The sequence below is a fragment of the Abramis brama genome, assembly GCF_963993115.1.
Source record: "Abramis brama genome assembly, chromosome: 22".
NCBI classification, from domain to species: domain Eukaryota; kingdom Metazoa; phylum Chordata; class Actinopteri; order Cypriniformes; family Leuciscidae; genus Abramis; species Abramis brama.
The window spans coordinates 21101439-21120794 of record NC_139984.1 but is presented as its reverse complement, the minus strand read 5'-3'; the positions used below and the strand labels follow the sequence as shown (position 1 = coordinate 21120794).

Sequence of the window (19356 nt, the reverse complement as noted above, 5' to 3'; positions counted from 1 at the left end):
AATGACAGTAACCCTCCACCCTCCGCCTCCCTCATCCCACCAGTGCCTGGGAATGCAGCCTGACTTTGCTTCTTTATCCCCTTTTTTTATCCTTCTCTCCTTATTCTCACTATATCTTTACCATTTTTATTAATGCTTCGTATTGTTTCATTATTTTGCCTTATAATGCACATGCATACAGAAACTTCCTGTAAAGTCAAAGATCAGTTTCATTTGTTATTTCTATTTTATTCAGCATTATTTACCATTCAAGTAGGGAAGCTTTTTAGTTATATATTTTTTGGCGTGTTGAGACAAGAAGTGAAAGGACTATGATTGGACATCGAGCTAAGATCCAAACTCAGATCGTCGGAGGCGCTACTATGCAATATGTAGAAGTGCAGCCCACAAGGTTACGGCTTTCAAAGAAAGTATGTATAACGTGCATTGTTTTTGTCTCGTATAACTACACCACCAGTCAAAAGTTTGGAATAATTCAGAATTTATTTATTTTTGTTTTTTTAAGAAGTCTTTTATGCTCACCAAGGCTCCATTTATTTGATAAAAAAAAATACAGTAAAATAGTAATATTGTGAAATATTACTGCAATTTTAAATATCCATTTTCTATTTGAATGAATATATATATAATTTTATTTATTTTTATTCCTGTGATTGTAAAGCTGAATTACTCACATGAATGTCACATGATCCTTCAGAAATCATTATGCTGATTTAATGCTCAGATTTGACCAATTATTATTGCTGCTCAATTGTTAATGATGGTTCTTATTATTATTCATGTTGAAAACAGTTTTTGCTGCTTAATATTTTTATGGAAACCATGGTGCATTTTTTCAGGAATCTTTGATGAATAGAAAGTTTAAAAAAACTGTATTTATTTTAAAATAGAAATCTTTTGTAAAATTATAAATGTCTTTGTCACTTTTGATCAATTCAATCCTTTTGGAATAAAAGTATTTGAATCTCAAACATTTGAGTGGTAGTGTATCACGGTTTCCACAACAATATTACGCAGCAGGACTGTTTTCAACATTTATAATAAGAAGGAATGTTTCTTGAGCATCAAAGCAGCATATTAGAATGATTTCTGGAGGATCATGTGACACTGAAGACTGGAGTAATGATGCTGAAAATTCATCTTAGCCATCACAGGAATAAATTGCATTTTAAAATATATCATAATAGAAAACAGTTATTTTAAAATGTAACAATATTTCACAATATTACTGTTTTTACTGTATTTTTCATTAAATAAATGCAGTCTTGGTGATCATAAAAGACTTTCAAAAACGTTTTAAAATTTGTATTTTATATCATAAAAATGTTTAATCTATGTTTATATTTATTATATCTCTGTGTTTTTTTTCCCCCCTTTTCTTTCTATCAGTTATAAGCTTTCTCTTTTATCCTGTCAGCATTCCAGATCCTATTTCTCCTCTCATCCTCTCCCATCGCTGTGTGTTCTGGGATGCGGATGTGACGACTACAGCGGTGCTGCACTCCGTCTGGCTGACCTTCAGTGGCCCTGCGATATGTTGCGGTGGGTGAGAGAAAGAATCGTCTGCCTTCATCCAAACTCTTGCGGTCGCGCTGGCCTCGGCAGCAGGGCGGGGACAACGCAACCTGTCATTATTTCTAATACCATTTCTTTATTTTGTTTCTGATATTAAGTAAGTGAAGCAAAACCGCTAGTGTTTTGAAAACATACAGATTTAACGCTGTGTTACACCACTGCCCAAATTCCCTCAGCGGTTACTGTGGATTTAGGGTGCTTAACTGTTCGATGAAGAGGGCTGGTCTTGTGCTTTTGGTGGTGGGAATGATGTTTAGAGGAACGGATATACTTTGCACACTCACATTGTTGATTTTAGGTTAAGTGCTTTAGACATACCCTGTCATACCAGGTTGTGGTTCTGAGAAATGATTGATAGATCATAAACTAAGCTGAGGAGAATATTCTGTGGAACATATGGAAAGACGAACCTGTTATTCTGCTCAAATGAGGGGTTCTCTGAAAACACAGATAATGAAAATATAAACTTTATTGTGCTATTACTCTATATGAAAACAACTTTTCTAAACTGAGCTAAAATATTTCATTTTATCAGCGTTTTTACCTTTTTCTAACAAAAAAAGCCATCATACAATAATAAATACTTTTCATTCACAATATTAAAAGATGGTGTTCAGTGCATGTAAAACACAAGTGTCAAGAGACAAGCAAATCAGGCATTTGACAAAGTAATCATGTCTCTGAGATGTATGTGGCCTCGTTTTGATCATCCATTTGTGACCATCTGTATAAGTTAGCACACAACTGGATGGAATTACTCATAAAATTGTAAATAATAATAGTGTATTCACCCCACTTTCAGATTAAGTCATTTTCTCACATTGCAAGTTGCTGCATAAATATATAGATCATATCTATTTATAATATTTACAACATTTTGGTCATGTTAGCTGATATACAAAATACAGTTTCCATAATTGTGGCTCTTTCAAAAACATAAATGTGAACTGTTTGTCCACTGTAAACTAGGTAGTAGGGCATTTACAGGATTATCTTTACACACTTTTTTTAAAACTAGTATGTACTTGTGCGTAATCGATGTAGTGTCTTTGACAACTTCTGACAGAAGTCTTCTTCTGTAATAGTAAACATAATTCTGTCAAAGCTGAATCGACGAGTCAATCTCAGGTCAATCTTAATTTTTCTCTTCCCAATACTTTTCCATCAGTACAATAACATGGTATACCACATAATAATAAATGGTATTAAAAAATGGCAGGAGACTCAAAGCAGTGACGGGAAGTATGGCAGGTCCGAATGGGAAATCACGAGAGGTTGGGCCGAGTTCGGGATTCCGCTACATAGTAATCGGAAAAGGAAGCCCCATCCCTTGAGAAGCACTTCACACAGTTTTATGTGAGACGAGTAGGACTGCAGCTAAAGAAAACAAAACGCTAAAATATTTTAAAGAACCGCCCTCTTGTTAGAATTTTGCACTGGTTTATGAGAGAGCATGCTTGTGGTTCGCTAACCACAGGAACATCTGTCAAACTGTGTCCAGTTACTACTTTCTAGCTTCTATGTTCCCCAGAGTACCAGAGATGGAGATCAGGAGAGGAAAAGACAAGCTAGAACCTCAGGACTTGGTGGTTCAGCACCCTAAATTTTAAATGGGGCCTACGTGAACGCTTTTTTCTGCTCATAGTTGCGCAGTGTGTAGTGGTTCTCGACCCATTTCTTACCATTTGAAGCCCTATGCTGTAGTAACATCACCAAAATATTGTTTTTCAAGACCTACCATCAGCTAAGAGTTCTGCTCATGAACTTTTGAACTGTTCTCAGTAGTTAATACATTGAATATACTTGCCTATTCAACCAACAGATTGTGTTCAGTCCCTTTTAACCTTGCCATCCTGTCTCTTTTCTCCAGTATTTAAACTTAACATGTTTATTCATTCCTCTATAACCTCCAGATACCCCAGTGGCCCCTTTTTTTTACCCAGCTTGGGACCCTTTGTCTCTGGTTTCTCAGTTTGTTGTGTTTGTTCATCATAGACACTGATGGACAGTCTGTGTACTGGTGCAGTTGAGGCAGCTCACGTGACAACACCAGTGGAAAGTACAGTGGCATCTTTCTGTGACCTGCTCCATTCGAGTCTTGTATCCCCTTCCACAACACAGCAGCTCGCACCCATCCAGCGCCGGCGAGGAACTGTTGCAGGTACGTCCCGATGTGCCATGCGTGCCTGTTTTGCCATTGTAGGAACAGAAGTTGGGCGACTTTTCAAAGTAGACCAGGTCCCGAACCGAAGGGAGCTTATGTGCTGGATTCTCCGGTTCCAGGTGGCGGGGGTCGGCTCGATGGGATGCACGATTGCTGCCTTTGTTGCCGTACACGACTCGGGATGCGCCATCGAAACGGTCCTTGAGAAAGTCTCCCACTACGCGGAAGCTGGGCAGTCTCATCCAGCACGTTCGCACAGTGCAGGACCCGGACATCCCATGGCACTTGCACTCTTGTTGCATTTCTGATGCGACTGTCTGTGGGGAGAGGAGAGAAAATGAATGAATCTGTTGAATACAAGAACAACAACAGCAAATACTGTAATAATTTATACATTTATATTGAAATTCTGGACATTTTGAACTGATAAAACTGTTATTTTAGTAGCTTTCCATCTGTACTTTTGGAAAATCCATTTATTGATAAATCTATTTCTGACATACTGGTAATTTGATGAGACAAATGGCCTCGGAGACTTGAGTGTTTAAGGGGTCTCTTACCATTCTTCCTGCTTCATTGTTGTGCAGGTTGGTCAAATACCGTAGATCTCTGCCCTTCTCACTGGAATCCACAAACTCTCGTCCGAACATCCTGCCAAATTCCACATTGTCGCTGCAGCCTCCCCAGTGCCAGTCTGGCCCTCCAGGACCTCGGCGCCGGTAGTCGCAGGTGCAGGACTCAATGGCCCCCTCAGAGCAGGACCGAGCCACAGCGTGAGTAACACCAGCACTTGTGATGGCAAACACAAATGCAGTCTCACGGCAACCTAACAAAACAATAAGCACAACTTACAATCTCGTCTCCATCCAGATAATATTAATGTGTAATTATATATTCTCTTATTTCACGGTATGAGATATGAACAGTGTTCAGCACATCGTTTAAAGCTTTCATACTGCCACTCTGAGAAACCATGCTCACCTCGATTGACAATTTTGCCAAAGACGTTGGGGCTGTGGGTGGTCGGACAGTTCCAGCGCCGGTTACGAAACTGCCATTTGCATTCCTTGATGGCTGTATGCAGGCCTGCTGCAATGGCGTGCAAGATGCCAGGGTTTTGTCGGATCAGTTTTCTCTGACGACGACTTAACAACGCCAAGCTTGGGTCCAGCACCAACTGTACATTCTTAGAGTTGGTGAGGAGATTGCCTGAGGATGCCACATTCACAATACCCCTGGTGGAGAAAACGAAAAATTTAATTTGGTAAGTTGGAAAAAGGCCATTTCTCATCTGAATGGACAGAAATGCTAAAACTTTGTAAATTAAGGTCTTGGGGCTTTAGACCATTTTATAAGATTCTCATTTATTCTGTATGTTTGCCTTTTGGTTTGTGAGATAAATATATATAGCCTATACGTATGTATATAGGCTATATAATATATATATATATATATATGTATATATATATGTATATATATATATATATATATATATATATATATATATATATATATATATATATGTATATATATATATGTATATATAATCAAACTGATTATAATATAAAATAATATATACATTTTTATTTATATAGGTAAAAGAAGGAAGAAGAAAGAAGAACTTCATCCTTTGTAGTGTATCAATCAGCGTTTATCATTTTTAATTTTTAATTCCCCCTTGACCGCTATTATGCCATATACGTACAGCTTTAAGGCTTTGGCTCATATGTCGTGTCTAGTTTTAACCTACTCCGGAACGCTCAGCACATTACACGAATTCGACCCTGAAAACGACCTGGAAAGGAACTGCTCCCAGCCATAAAATAAATCCGCATTTAATTTATCCCACATTGGATTGAAAAATCTTGTCCCGTGTTCAAGCCACACTGTCAAAATGACAGAGAGAACCCGAGTGAGGGAGAGAGAGAGAGAGAGCGTGCGCGCGCAAGCAGTGGCTCTGAGTAAACAGGCTGAGAATGCATTCATTTGTTTGGGAAATTAGTTTGACTTATAATATATACTTATAATATTAATAATATGTTTTTTTATATGGCCTATATAAAATAAAATAACAATGAAGCTCCGCATATGCCCTTCGCATGCTAACACAGTGTTTCACTTCAAACAACGGAATGACATTATAAATCTTTAGCTTGTCTAATATCTTTGATTGTTTAATTCGGGCCTACTACCGTATAATGCACTAAGCATCTAAGAGACTTAGATATTTATCATAGACATTGTGCACCAGCCAAAAGAAAAAGAGCACTAATTATTCACATTCTAGGATGTACATGCTATACAACTATATATACATGACACTAAATGTCATAGTAGCTAAATATATTAAAGGCCTGCTGTATCTTACCACCACCGGCCGCTGTTGTTGACCGCCCCTGTGCCAGTGAGAGAGGAGACCAGGAGGACACATGCCGCTTTGACTGCGAGAAGCAACGCGAGGACCCGCATGATATCTGAAAGGGCAAAGTTAACCAATTAACCTCAAATGACATTCCTGCAATAATACACGATGTCAGTCTATGTTATGTCTTAATATATTAGAGGAGCTGGTGAGCATCTTAACAATTATGAAATTAATAAAAATAGCAAAATAATTAGTGTAGTGCAATGAAATTATGAGATTTATGTTTTATTTTAGCCTTTTAGCGCATGGCGAATTTATAGAAATACGCTTTTGTTTACATATGTGTTTTATAAGTTTTACACGAATATCAAAATACTAATGTCAGGATTCTGTATGTGGCTCAACTAAAAATAGTCTGCACTTATAAAGAAAAAACAAACTTTAAAGGTTTAGAGCCAATATAGTCCAGATGCCATACATTTCTTTAGTTCTTTCGAACACCATATGATGTTTTAAAGAACATAGGAACTAATATGCTTATCTAAAGAACCCAACATCAAGAAGTTTTTAGTCTCCAAAGAACCATACAGCAACACACGAAACCCTGTACTGTCCAAAATGATTTTTTTGGTGCTATAAAGAACATTTATTTTTGACATTCTAAAATTAAATAATAATAATAAATAAACAAGCAATTTGGTTGCATTACGCATCCACTTACCACTCCACATTCCAGTGCGACTGACAGCGCGGGTCAATGTTTATTCATAAAATCAGTGTAGAAGTCACAGAAAGGGTCCTGGATGGGATGCCAGTGCAACTGCTGCTGCTGCTCTTACAGTCTGTGTGTTAGTGATGCTCTGCTCACAGCACTGAGCGCGTGGGACAGTCCCGAAGACCTGATCCCCTCGGTGACTGATAGGCGACACATTGTTCACTTATTGAACGCTACAAGATGAATAAAAAAGGGATTTGCTGCTCTCATCTCCCTCTGTTTTTTTTCCTCCCTCCTTTTGAGTGGAACTGAATGGACGGATAGCTTAATTCTTCTCATTGGGCACAATGAATACAGGAGGCAAAACCCGACATAAAGGAGAGGAGATGAAGAAAAGATCCGTTATAGGCGCTTTAAATTACATATCATTTTGTAATCCTCGTCTAGAGATTCCTCAGATACATTCAAGCGAAATCATATAAAATACAGTTCCTTCAGGCGTCTTCAGTATATGCAGAGCAGATTTATTCCTTCTCATTGCAGTGAGTGTGCGCGCGCGCGCCATTTGTGTCTGCAGTTCCTTCTGCGTGGATGCTGTCTCGACACGGTTACTGTAAGAAGGGAATATAAAACATCTAAACTGGCTTTTTTTTACCCGGAGTGCATGCATTACTCCCTTAACTGCGTCTCCTCCCTCTTTGTGCGTAAAAAGTGTTTTTATAGATGTCCATGCTTGCGCTCTGCACTCACCCGTTAGTACTTTAGCCTGAATAAAGCACATCAAGTGGAAACGTCATGCTATGATTATGGTCAAAAATCTGGGCTAAATGAAACGGAGAATATTAAAGACATGGGGCAGTTCTAATGCTGCTTCAGTTTCTCATTTTAAATGAGGATTGACCGGAGAGTGTAACAATCTTTTGTTTCAAACAACTACTTTTTTGTGTTGTGTCTCAGATTTTTATATATTTATGCATATGCCTATTGCCTAGGCTATATTTGTTTGCTACAAATTAAATGGGTTAGATGTCTACAATTTATCACTAAACTTTGTAAATTAATGTCAACTTCAATGAGGGATGTTGGGTTGTAACGATACGTTGATTGTAACAGTAATAGAAAACGTGGACATTTTAAATTTTGCACATTTATTTATTATGGTTATCAAATGTATTTGTTCAAAATAATTATTCCATCACCACCCCATCCTCATTTCATTTTAATCATTTAATTCAAAGGTAAATAAATGCTAAACATTTTATAAAATATAGGCTATAACTATACAGACGATGTTACACACCTTTTAACCTCAAAATTAATTCTATAAATCTTTAATTGTTTTCAGAGTCTTACAACTTCTAATAGTAATTTAACCCCATGCAAGCTCATTTCTAATTGGTTACACTGATGGTGTTACAACACTCAGTAATAGGCCATTCTTCGTCGTTTGCGACAACGAATAAAATAAGAAATTGTTACAGATAAATAACTCAACACATCTGAGTTTACAGTGTGACACCACAGGAGAAATAGTCATGATAAAACTGTTCACCATCTGGACTGCAGACCTCCCTTGATCGCATATGGTCACTAAAGGCACGAATAAAATAGTATCTTGCTGTCAGTTTTGACTCCATACATTTGTGGTATGCAGTCGTCTGCACAAAGAATTATGATCAAGTGGCAAATATTAAATCAACGTGTTTTAATCATATATATAAGGTGTTTGATGTCGCCATGAAAGAATCTGGGAGAAAGAGAGCGCACTTTTTTCTCTGAGGGATTGAAGTAAATGGCTAACTGAAGGAAGTGCGCTTTTGTTAGTGGTATTTAATGAGGGCTGCTTTTCTGGGCTTAGCCTGCTCTTATACTCTTGAAGGATCTTAAACAGGTTTTCCTGAAACACTCATGCGCGATGCGGCGCAGATTAGCGGCAATCCGGTTAAAGGGACGCCTTTTATATACAAATCAACTTCAAATCACTTTTTAAGCCACTTAGATATACACGCCATGGCAAAATGCTAATGCACTTTTCATTGCCAGAGCTTAAGAAGAGGAATAGAGGTGATTAGCTCCAATACAAGAATTGATCTTCCAGAATAGGAGGTGATTAGCCCAAAACCAAGAACTGTTGTCAGGATTCTGTGTTAAGTATGGTTAAGGGTGGATTTAACTCAATTTCATGACATTAATCCCAATTCTACTACTGTTAATAGTAATATTAATAAAGATAAGACGCAAGATGCTCCTATAGGGTCAGTTAAAGAGTTTTTTTTTTCACCTGCTGCGCATAGTGCATAGCTGACCACCAACACGATAATCCCTTAATCTTGTAAACTGCTAATGCCTTAAAAATTCTGGTTTATTCATACATTCAGTGTTCAGGTCTTCTTGTATCATATCACGTCTCAACTAGAAAAAAATAAAAAACACTGACAGCTTGTATATTGAACAAACTTATTATGTGCATTATGCATAATTTGTTGGCCCACTATGTAATTGCGCATCCCTTTCAATGAGTCTTAACAAAAAACCTCTCCATCATGGTCAGTTATGGGACTAATTATACGCACAAACTCAGACGTGTAGACAAACAAACGAAATAAGTCTATTTTCCAGTAGTGCTCTAGGCTATCTCCGGCAGCAACAGTCAGCAAAGCCTTCTCATTAAGAGTGTCGGGGAAAATGATGAATGTGGGCCTAATTAAAGTGAAACGTCACTAGGGCTGCACGGTGAACTGTTGAACTGATTCGGAGTGGGAGGATGGGCGGACACATGAACGCGCACACGCACCTCGCATTGTTCGAGAAGAGTCGCACGCCTGCCTGCTGCTGCCCTGCTCATTGTAGCCTATATGAATGACTCTTAGTTTAGTTTAGCTTATAGTTGACAAACATGTTTACGGGGTAGCAAAATGTCTTTTCACAAGTTCTGCAGTATTGCAGGTCAGATAATAGGCCTACACTGTAAAAAACAAAAACAAAACAAAAAAACAGAAATAGACAGCGGACAATATAAAAATTAACAGCTTGCAAATGGTAACACTTGACAACGGACAAGTTCTAGAAGTGTAACAGCGATGCATCAAGTTACACACTAGAGGCAGTGTACACCATCAATTAATGTAAATTTACTCGATTTAATGAGTTTGCATAGTTTCAACTCAAATGTTCATCATTAATTCAATTCAAAAAACGGAAACGAATTTATTGCAGATTGTCATTGGGCACCAAATGAATGTTAGCCTAGCCTACTTCAAACTTAAAGCTGCAATTAAAATCTTATTTAAATTTTTTAATTGACTATTTATTTATTTATTTACCTGAATTATACTTTTCTATTTAATCAGGTATACCGATACATGGCATCATTTGGGGGTTCTTCAAAAACGGCACCCGAGAATGCCATTACAACACTTTAACAGGAAACAACAGTAATGTAAAGCAAATTGCATATTATATGTGGTTGGCATAAATTACTTACATAGCAGCCATTTATTTTCAAGTGATCAACAAGGAGCCTATTGCCCGAAACAAAGATGACAATAAATTCGCCGTTTAGATCGTAACAGTTTTGCATAAATGTAATGGCACAAATAGCCTAGTAATAATAGGCTAAACAAAATGATAATCTATTTAATGTTTTTACTGTGTAAAAAGTAGAAATAAATACAACCAATTAAAAAAAAAATAGGCTGTGGTAGCCTAGGAAAAAAAAAATTGGATGGTAAAAATAGGCTTCCATTGACAACATGTCTATTGTCAGTCACGTGTTGTTCAATGCACTTGATACCAAACAAGATTTAAATATATTCAATGTTGTCAATATTGTTTCAGTGGCAGTGTTGGAGTGTGGCTACTGAAAACAACCAATAATTGGTTTATTCATAGCCAGATTTATACTCTTTCAGCATGAATAATATTGGTAGACATCACATCACATGCAGTTTCAGGAATATGGAGAATTTGACAGGCCTCGCTACTTTTTCATCGTGTTTAAAAACAAGCGCCTCAGGCGATGTTTGCCCACCCCGACGGCGCCCCCTCCTCCTCAGTGACATACACGCTCCAGTCCCAAGCTTCATCAAATGCTGCTTGCTCAACTCCGCTCCTCGCACAAAAGTCATTTCCAGTTCGCCCATAAAGCGATCCCACAGGTGTTTTAATGTCCCGTCGAGAAAAGCTTTCAGCGCAATGGAGTTACCTCACAGACAGTGTTTGGGACGAGTCCTGATTGTGACTGCTGCGCTTCTGTCACCTGCGTTCACGTAAGTAGAAAGGTATAGATCCCTTTCATGGGATCTGCTGGAGTAAATCATGTTTGTTTTGGAAAGCCAGGGATTCAAAAACATGATTATGTACAATAGCCTCAAATTGTCATTTGCATGATTATTAGCTATTATTATTTAATAAAATATGTCAGGTAACGTGTAACAGCGGTAGTAGGCTGTCTAAAACTAGTAACCTCCTTAGTAAACTACTTATATCTAAAACCAACTAGTATCTATTTTAATGTAACTTCGGTAACACTTTGTTTTACAGTGTTATTGTTACACGTTACATGTAGTTTCTAAAGTAATTACTATAAATGATGCATAATTACATGCAAATAATCCCAGCCCTAGTAAGTACATGTAGTTAATTAATATTACTTAGTACTTAAATGTATTATTACACTGTAACAAGGACACCTTAAAATAAAGTATAACCGTAACTTCTATATTAATGTTACTAGTATTTGTTTTTAATTATATTTTAGTATTTGTTTTTTCCAAGTATATAATTTTCAAGTCAATAAAAGGCTACTGATTTATTTACATAGTACTTATTCCTTTGCTACTAGACAAGTGACTCCTCCATTGTTACTGGAAACAAATTGCACATGCTTGCTTGGCATTGAATAAATGGGAATCTGTAGTTCAGATACTGTTCAGTTGTATTCCAACTGTTGCTGGTACCTTTTTCACTCATTTTAATAGTAACAATTCATTTTGGTTTTCCTACTAATAGAATAGACACAATTCTGGTAATTGTTACCAGAAAGAGTTTTAATTTTACTGTAGCTGTGAAACTTATGTAAGCTCTCTCACTTTTCTCAAAACTGTCAGTGGGCATAAAGTATTTATTAACATCAGTGTGTTATGATTTGGATATAGTACTTCCCACAAATCTTTTCCATATAGTCATTTTCTCATCAGATTATCTTCAGGCATGCCAAGACACTGATAGAAACCAGGGCGTTTGAATATTCATAGATGTTTTATGTATGCCTCTTGCAAGGTCACAGCCTTGTTTGAGTGGCAGTGCACTTGAACTGCTGAATCTCTAGAATTTGTCACTTCTTTCTTTGCCATATTTAAAATGTTCCAGTAAGCATGTATTGATCACATCATTTGAAATGAATATGGCACCATAAAAACATCCATTCCTTTTACAATCTTTCCTGCGTCTCGCTAATGACTGAATTCATTGTCATAATTTCTTCACATATGTGAGTCATTTAAAAAAGACCACATGTGATGCTAAGTAACACCAGCCTTCTGCAATATTTACTGCATGCGGTGTTACTTCATAATGATATCACTGCTATAAAATTAATTTTCTCCTTTCTCAGGGTGCTGGGCAATGACATCCTTGGCCTGAAGGTGGCAGGAGAGCCAGTGCTTACCCCCAACGCAGTGTGTTTACGACTGGCTGGCCTGACCAAAAAACAGATGCGTCTGTGTGTGCGCAGCCCTGATGTCACAGCCTCTGCTCTGCAGGGCATTCAGGTTGCTATTCACGAATGCCAACACCAGCTCAGAGACCAGCGCTGGAACTGCTCCTCCTTGGAGAACCATGGCAAGTTGCCCCATCAGAGTGCCATTCTCAACAGGGGTGAGTGGATGGCAAAAGGGGCATGGGAAGTGCTGAAGCTGAAGTTGTAGAGAGAGCCAATACAGTCATAATCCGGGCATTGAAATGCTACAAATGTCAGAGAAGCAAATATCAGCGTTGAGTCATTGTTTAACGCATTTGCGCCATGGAAAACATATTTTATGAGATTTTAGATAAAGATCATATAGATAATTATATCACCAGCTGGCTCGTGCGCACTTCACTTTCTGAAGGCTCTGTTTACTCTCTTGGCAGTTTTATTTGCTATGTAAAGGCCCATTCACACTAAGGACCATAACTATAAAGATAGTTTTAAAAATCGTTCTAAATTTATTAGTGGGCACACCACAACTATAACGTCACAGAGGAACTATATCATTGGAATCACTTTTCAGGAAAAAAAACCCCCAGCCAATCAGAATCCATCCAACTTTAAAATTCTTAAACATTTAAAGAGGCAGACGACAAAACTGCAGCACAGCTTAGTCAGGTTAGACGCCATATTGAATTTAATGAGGATGAAAATGAGGCTGTGAGGTATAGACATTGGCTGCGTCCGAAATCGCATACGCTGTTGAGTAGGTACTTATTTTGAATAAGTAATTACTTCACAGCTGCTAAAAAAGTATGTTCTATGTAGTATAAGTGTGTGTAGTATGAATATAATCTGCACATACTACATTAACCATGCTGTCATTATCATGTGACCTACCAGCGTCAGTTACTGTACGTCACTTCACTGCTATTCATAAATCCTCTCCCGTGGCCTCATGGGAGAGTAAAGTGCCCATCGAATGCTCACTTCAGAATATCGCCGGCAATTAGGTCATCCGGGTACTTTTTGCCTCCTCTTTTATGAGTACCGTAAATTCAGACATACTTCTTTTATCACATACTGTTTTTCGGCTACTATATAGTGGGGAAGTATGCGATTTCGGATGCAGCCTTAGTCTTTACAGTGGCACACACAGTGTACAGGTCCCAGATCACGTAATTGTCACAATTCACAACTTGTAAAACTCTTTTTAAGTTTTATTGTATTTTATTTTTTTAGATGTTTCATCAGCTGAACAATCGATATGTTGTTAAACAACAGTACAGTCCATTGAACGCACTGTAATTCTATCCCTCACAGCCTAATTTTATTTCCTGTCAAAAATGAATATGGTGCTACCCTGACTAAGGTCTATAAACAGCATGTTATCGTCCATTAATGTATACGCTAATATCGTTGTCTTATCGTTGGCTAATTGTCCTTGGTGTGAACGGCCCTTAAAAGTGCTCTCTTTCATCCCAGGTTTCCGAGAGAGCGCCTTCTCGCTGTCGCTGCTGGCTGCAGGTGTCATGCACTCGGTGGCTTCGGCCTGCAGCCTCGGTAAGTTGCGCGGGTGTGGTTGCGAGGCTAAACGTCACCTGGACGATGACAAAATCCGTCTCAAGTTAACCCAGCTCCAACTTCAGACTTTTCAGAGGAGTGGAGTGTCCATAGCAGGTGCAGGAGAGAACACACCCGAGTTCAGTTCACTCCAGGGCGGTCTGCCGGCCAACCTGCGCTCGTCCCACCCCGTCAGTCTCCTCAAACCCTTACCAGATGAGGTCACAACGTTACAGGACAGCTGGGAGTGGGGAGGCTGTAGTCACGATGTTCGTGTTGGCGTGCGGTTCTCTAGGGATTGGCTGGATTCCAGAGGATCTCCTCGTGATATACACGCTCGTATGCGGATTCACAATAATAGAGTGGGCAGACAGGTGTGGTTTTATATGTTCAAATCTAATAATCATTTCTAATAATCTGTATTGCATTATATGGTCTTTCAAACAATGACAACTGTGTCCTAAACGGGCGTGAAATAATAAATGTATATTGGAGTTTTGGGTTGGGATTGTGGGTCAATGACACTGTTTTTTAATCTATTCATTTATCCAAAAACACATGCAAATGCAATTTATACATCCAAATGTTTTTAATTTCTGAATTTAAATGTAACTTTTTTTGGAGGGACATGAAGTAAAAAATGCATTTTTTAAAACTTGGTGCATGTGTCACTAGATTTTTAATAGATAGATAGATAGATAGATAGATAGATAGATAGATAGATCTTGTTTTAAACTGCTGTCTCAAACTTTTTTTTCTTATTGTAGACACTATCACTAGTACTTGTCAAATTGCTTGTTGGATCACTCATTCCTGGTTAGGACACGGTGTTAAGCATTTGATTACTAACTTTAAAATACACATATACTATATTATTTTTATTATGTTTTTGACCTTAACAGGTAGTTACTGACAACATGAAAAGAAAGTGCAAGTGCCATGGCACATCTGGCAGCTGCCAGTTCAAGACCTGCTGGTATGTTTCTCCTGAATTCCGGCTGGTGGGGTCACTGCTACGGGAGAAATTCATGACCGCCATCTTCATAAACTCTCAGAACAAGAACAACGGGGTATTCAACTCTCGAACTGGCGTGAGCGTCGGCTCAGATCAGCTCAGAGGCGGGCGACGCAGCATCTCGCGCGAGTTAGTGTTCTTCGAGAAGTCCCCTGACTTCTGCGACCACGAGCCCGAGGTGGACTCGCTGGGCACGCAGGGTCGCATCTGCAACAAGAGCAGCCCCAGCATGGACGGCTGCGGGTCGCTGTGCTGCGGCCGCGGACACAACATCCTCAAACAGGCACGCAGTGAACGGTGTCACTGCCGCTTCCACTGGTGCTGCTACGTGCTCTGTGAGGAGTGCAGAGTTTCGGAGTGGGTTAATGTGTGCAAGTGAATGACCCACCTTGGTCCAAATCTCCATTTCCTTGTTTTTGCACCGGGAGGCAACAACCTGTAGCCTGCCATACCGAATGTGACTGCCTGTGTGTTTGGCTCTCCCACGGTGTGTCTGTTTATCCATTTCTCTCCTTCTTTTAACCTCCATCATCTGGGATCCATTTGAGTTGTGTTGCTGTTGTTATTCTCAAAATGCCAAGTCAGAGATTGAGGAGGAGGTGACTCATGTCATTTGTCTTTTTTTCCTCACTTGGAATCTTCAGCCTCCAGCATGCAAAAGGCCCAAACGCCATCTGCACTCCTCCAAATAACAAGGCACAACAGCAGGAACAAATTATTCCTGCAAAATATAGGCACTGCTACGGTCTACCTTGAAATGAGTTTTTTCAAAAGTGCACTTAATGTATATTCCTTACTTTTGGCAAAATGTTTGAGAAGTTTATGTTGTAATCATTTACGATGGTGAAAAACCATCTGAGTTGGGTTGAGGTTTCAAAACATTGTATCTTGCAGCGTTATGATCTTTGCCCACGTTGATCGTGAAGAATCAGTGGCTCTGATAATTGAATGGAACATTTCAGTGCCATTTCATAAGAAACTTTCCCAAGTCTGGAGCAAATCTTGGCCATCGACAGAGAATGTGCCTTGTGTAGGGGTCTGAGTTTGGTTGGTTTTTATGAAAACCAGGACAATTGTGAAGTTGATATGCTGTGTAACCCCATCCTAACCTTTATAGAGACAGACCAATCAGAAAACGGAGATGGATAGAGTGAAGGAACGACTGGAGAACACTTGTGCCTCCCGTGGATTTTTTGCAGCTGATTAAAAACAGTCACATCTCATCTCATACTGCTGAACAATATTGGATGCCAGATGCCTTTGATGCAAGAATGGAAGACATTCATACTCTAAAGTCCTGTGTTAAGCTGTATTTAAACAGTTGCCATTACTATCTTATTACAGTGAAATTGATGTATACAGTCTTAAAACTTTCATTTTGATTAAGCGATGCTTAGGAAATCAAATGAATTATATGGATAAATTAACTTTCATATATTGCCGCCTTTTGCATTTTCAAGGAGAGTGTAGAGAATTTATTGTTGTAATATGTTAAGAATTCAATCCTCAATTTTAATGTTAAGGAACCTTTCTTGGTTTATTGTGTGTGTATAATCACACTGGTTTTAGAACCATAAAAGACCCTCTAGAACAGAAGAGGGGTCATAGATCGCCGTTTTAGATATAATTCTTCTCTTCTGGAGATTTTTTTTTTTTAACTGAATCTGACCTCTCATAATGGACAACAGGGATAGGCTTTCATAAGAGTTCTATAAGCAGATTAAGGCATGAACCTGTCTTACAGGGATCAGCTGTCCAAAGTTGTGCCATGTGCTGCTGAGTACTGTTTGTCCTTGTCTGTGAATCTGCATCTGCAGCCGTCAGAGACTGGACCACTGTGATTTCCTAACTAAACACAGGCCCGCTTCTGATGTCTACACTCTGTCTGAGTTCTGTGATTGCACAACAATCACAAACACCTTAAGAATAAATGAGTTTTTCTGTACGTTTCCTCACGAGACTCTCTAATGAGGATGCGCTGTGGCGGCTGGCGATTGAGTGACGTGACCACCTACGGTCTGCTGGCTTTATCGAACTCGCTTCTTGTGGTATTTCCTCTGGCAATAAACGATGGGAGTGAAAGAGAACTGGAGAAAGAGTGGTGTGGAATGATAAAGCACTAGATATCTGGTTTGTATTTCTTTATTCCTTTATCATTTCACCCTGGAGCTGCTGCAAGAGGGAATTTCCTGTCGCTGTTTCTCCCATGTGTGAGACAGAGAAATTGGACGGCCATAGACACCTCCCCCTATAATGCAGTGCAGCCAATCACACATACAAAGCAACATACTGACAGCATCAAGAATAATGACAACCAGACTGCCACAGTTAAGACAAAAGGGCATTGAACTAATGTTGGGTCATATGAAATATTTCGGTTAGTTACCATACATACAGATAGATAGACAGACAGACAGACAGACAGACAGACAGATAGATAGATAGATAGATAGATAGATAGATAGATAGATAGATAGATAGATAGATAGATAGATAGATAGATAGATAGATATGTGCAATTGAAATAAAACATGAGATATTGGTAGAAGCGGAAATGGAAATATGTGAATATATACTTATGGTACATCAAAAGAGAAGGAAAAGGGAAAAACAGCTGGAAACATCTGCTTCTGGGCTCCTTGTCCAGCTACCCCTTCCATTTTTGATGTGGGATAGAGAGAGAAAGGGAAAGAAAAAACAAGGAGCCAGTTACCCAGAACATCAAAGCCATTGCCTAAATGTGCAAGCCCTCATTAGTTCTGCAAGCCTAACCAACCCGACTTATGATTGTGTTTGCTGGGGTGCACTTTGGCAAACACTTCAGAGGAGAGGCTCCTTTAAATTATAACTCCCACCACCCCCACCACCCCCCAGCCCAGCTTTCCTGCTCCCACCCCTACCCACTGTAGCCTCTTCTGCCCACCCCATAACCCCCAAAACTCCCAGTGCACACAAACACAGCACTCCCCCCCATACAGCACTCCACCCTATAATCTGGTGTGCAGCTGCAAGCATCTGCTCCACTCCCTCTCTCTTTTCCTAACCACTGAATTGATAAACACATCGATCATAAACCCACTGACACACGGTGGACCAAGTTTCCTTTTCATCTGGACTAGGTCTGGCCAGGCACTGTGAGCACAATTACTGTTAAAAAATCTAGATGAGCACAGGCATTTTAAACAAATGTATTGATGTACAAGCACAACGCAGTGACAAGTCCTGTAATAATTAGACCCATTAAGATTTTAAGCATGTCATGAAGCTGTGTGTATTTCTTGTAGTATTATATGATCTTTACTCTATAAAGAGTGATATTTTGCCATACTGATAATCTGGCATGCAATCTCTAAGTAAGTAACTACTGAGTTGGCAGCCTGAGGAAATCAGTTACTGCCAAGTTCTGTAATTTGGCAGCATCTAGTAGGTTACTTATTCATTAGGTTCAGTCATAGCTGAATAATTAATCACAATATGGAAATGTGCTTCCAAACATTTGCAGCAACAGATCCTTCAGTTGTAAATTATCACATAATACACATTTCTGGAGGAAACATTATGTACTAGCTCACAGATTATTATTTTTTGAGACATGAAACAATACAACTTTACCTGCCAACTTAACCGGATAAACAACATTTCCACTTTAAAATGATTTAGAGATCATCAGAATGTTCTTTACTCACATGCACAATTTAATTTGATTTATTATAGTTTGTTTGTATCAAACTTATGCCATTTACATTAATTTACTAAAACCACCTGTCCTTAAACCAACTCAATGCTTGAGATAGCCTATATTATTAAACCTAACAAAAAAAAAAAAAGGCATCTTCCATAGGAACAATAGTAGGCTACTATTTCCTGCTTTAACAAAAAGTACTTACACCTCTTTTTATTTATAAAGTTTCACAACCGTGTCCTCTTTACCGGTATATATTTATGAAATATTTGTAAAAAATCATAACATTCAAATCTGCTTTCATCATGCAGGTCCATGATCTTCTTTAAAATATAATTTATCAGTTTAAGAAAACACATGTCACATGTTAGTGAACTCTGGTGAGTTTTCTAATCACATTTAATGACATGTGCTTATATTTTGTTACAAGCATTGTTGGCTATATCAACAAATTATATTAAAAATAAAAGTTTGGGTAATTTTCTATACTTATAGGTAAATAATAATTTTCCTCTGTTCATTTGTAGAGATCTTACATCCTCGTTCATATAGAACACCGCTTGCATGAGTTAGGCTCGGCTACATTCA

General features: G+C 38.6%; 2 protein-coding genes across 5 annotated transcripts; one reads left to right on the top strand and one right to left on the bottom strand.

The window, feature by feature from the left end:
* Nucleotides 1-1558: 1558 nt before the first annotated feature.
* wnt1 (wingless-type MMTV integration site family, member 1) lies at nt 1559-7443 on the bottom strand. Its single transcript, XM_084098595.1, has 5 exons — nt 6826-7443; nt 6108-6213; nt 4721-4974; nt 4300-4565; nt 1559-4056 (listed from the first exon to the last, which is right to left on the bottom strand). The coding sequence occupies exons 1-5, from the start codon at nt 6833-6835 to the stop codon at nt 3565-3567; spliced, it is 1128 nt and encodes a 375-aa protein (XP_083954721.1). The 5' UTR covers nt 6836-7443; the 3' UTR covers nt 1559-3564.
* Nucleotides 4377-17171, top strand: wnt10b (wingless-type MMTV integration site family, member 10b). 4 transcript variants are annotated; one of them, XM_084098593.1, is made up of 5 exons: nt 4377-4512; nt 4824-5003; nt 12434-12696; nt 13994-14445; nt 14974-17171. In XM_084098593.1, the coding sequence occupies exons 3-5, from the start codon at nt 12534-12536 to the stop codon at nt 15463-15465; spliced, it is 1107 nt and encodes a 368-aa protein (XP_083954719.1). In that variant the 5' UTR covers nt 4377-4512; nt 4824-5003; nt 12434-12533; the 3' UTR covers nt 15466-17171. The 4 variants fall into 4 exon arrangements, with proteins under 4 accessions (XP_083954719.1, XP_083954718.1, XP_083954720.1 ...); XM_084098592.1 differs by lacking the exon at nt 4824-5003 and having other exon boundaries at nt 4440-4512; XM_084098594.1 differs by lacking the exons at nt 4377-4512; nt 4824-5003 and adding an exon at nt 10955-11087.
* The last annotated feature ends 2185 nt before the right edge of the window (nt 17172-19356 follow it).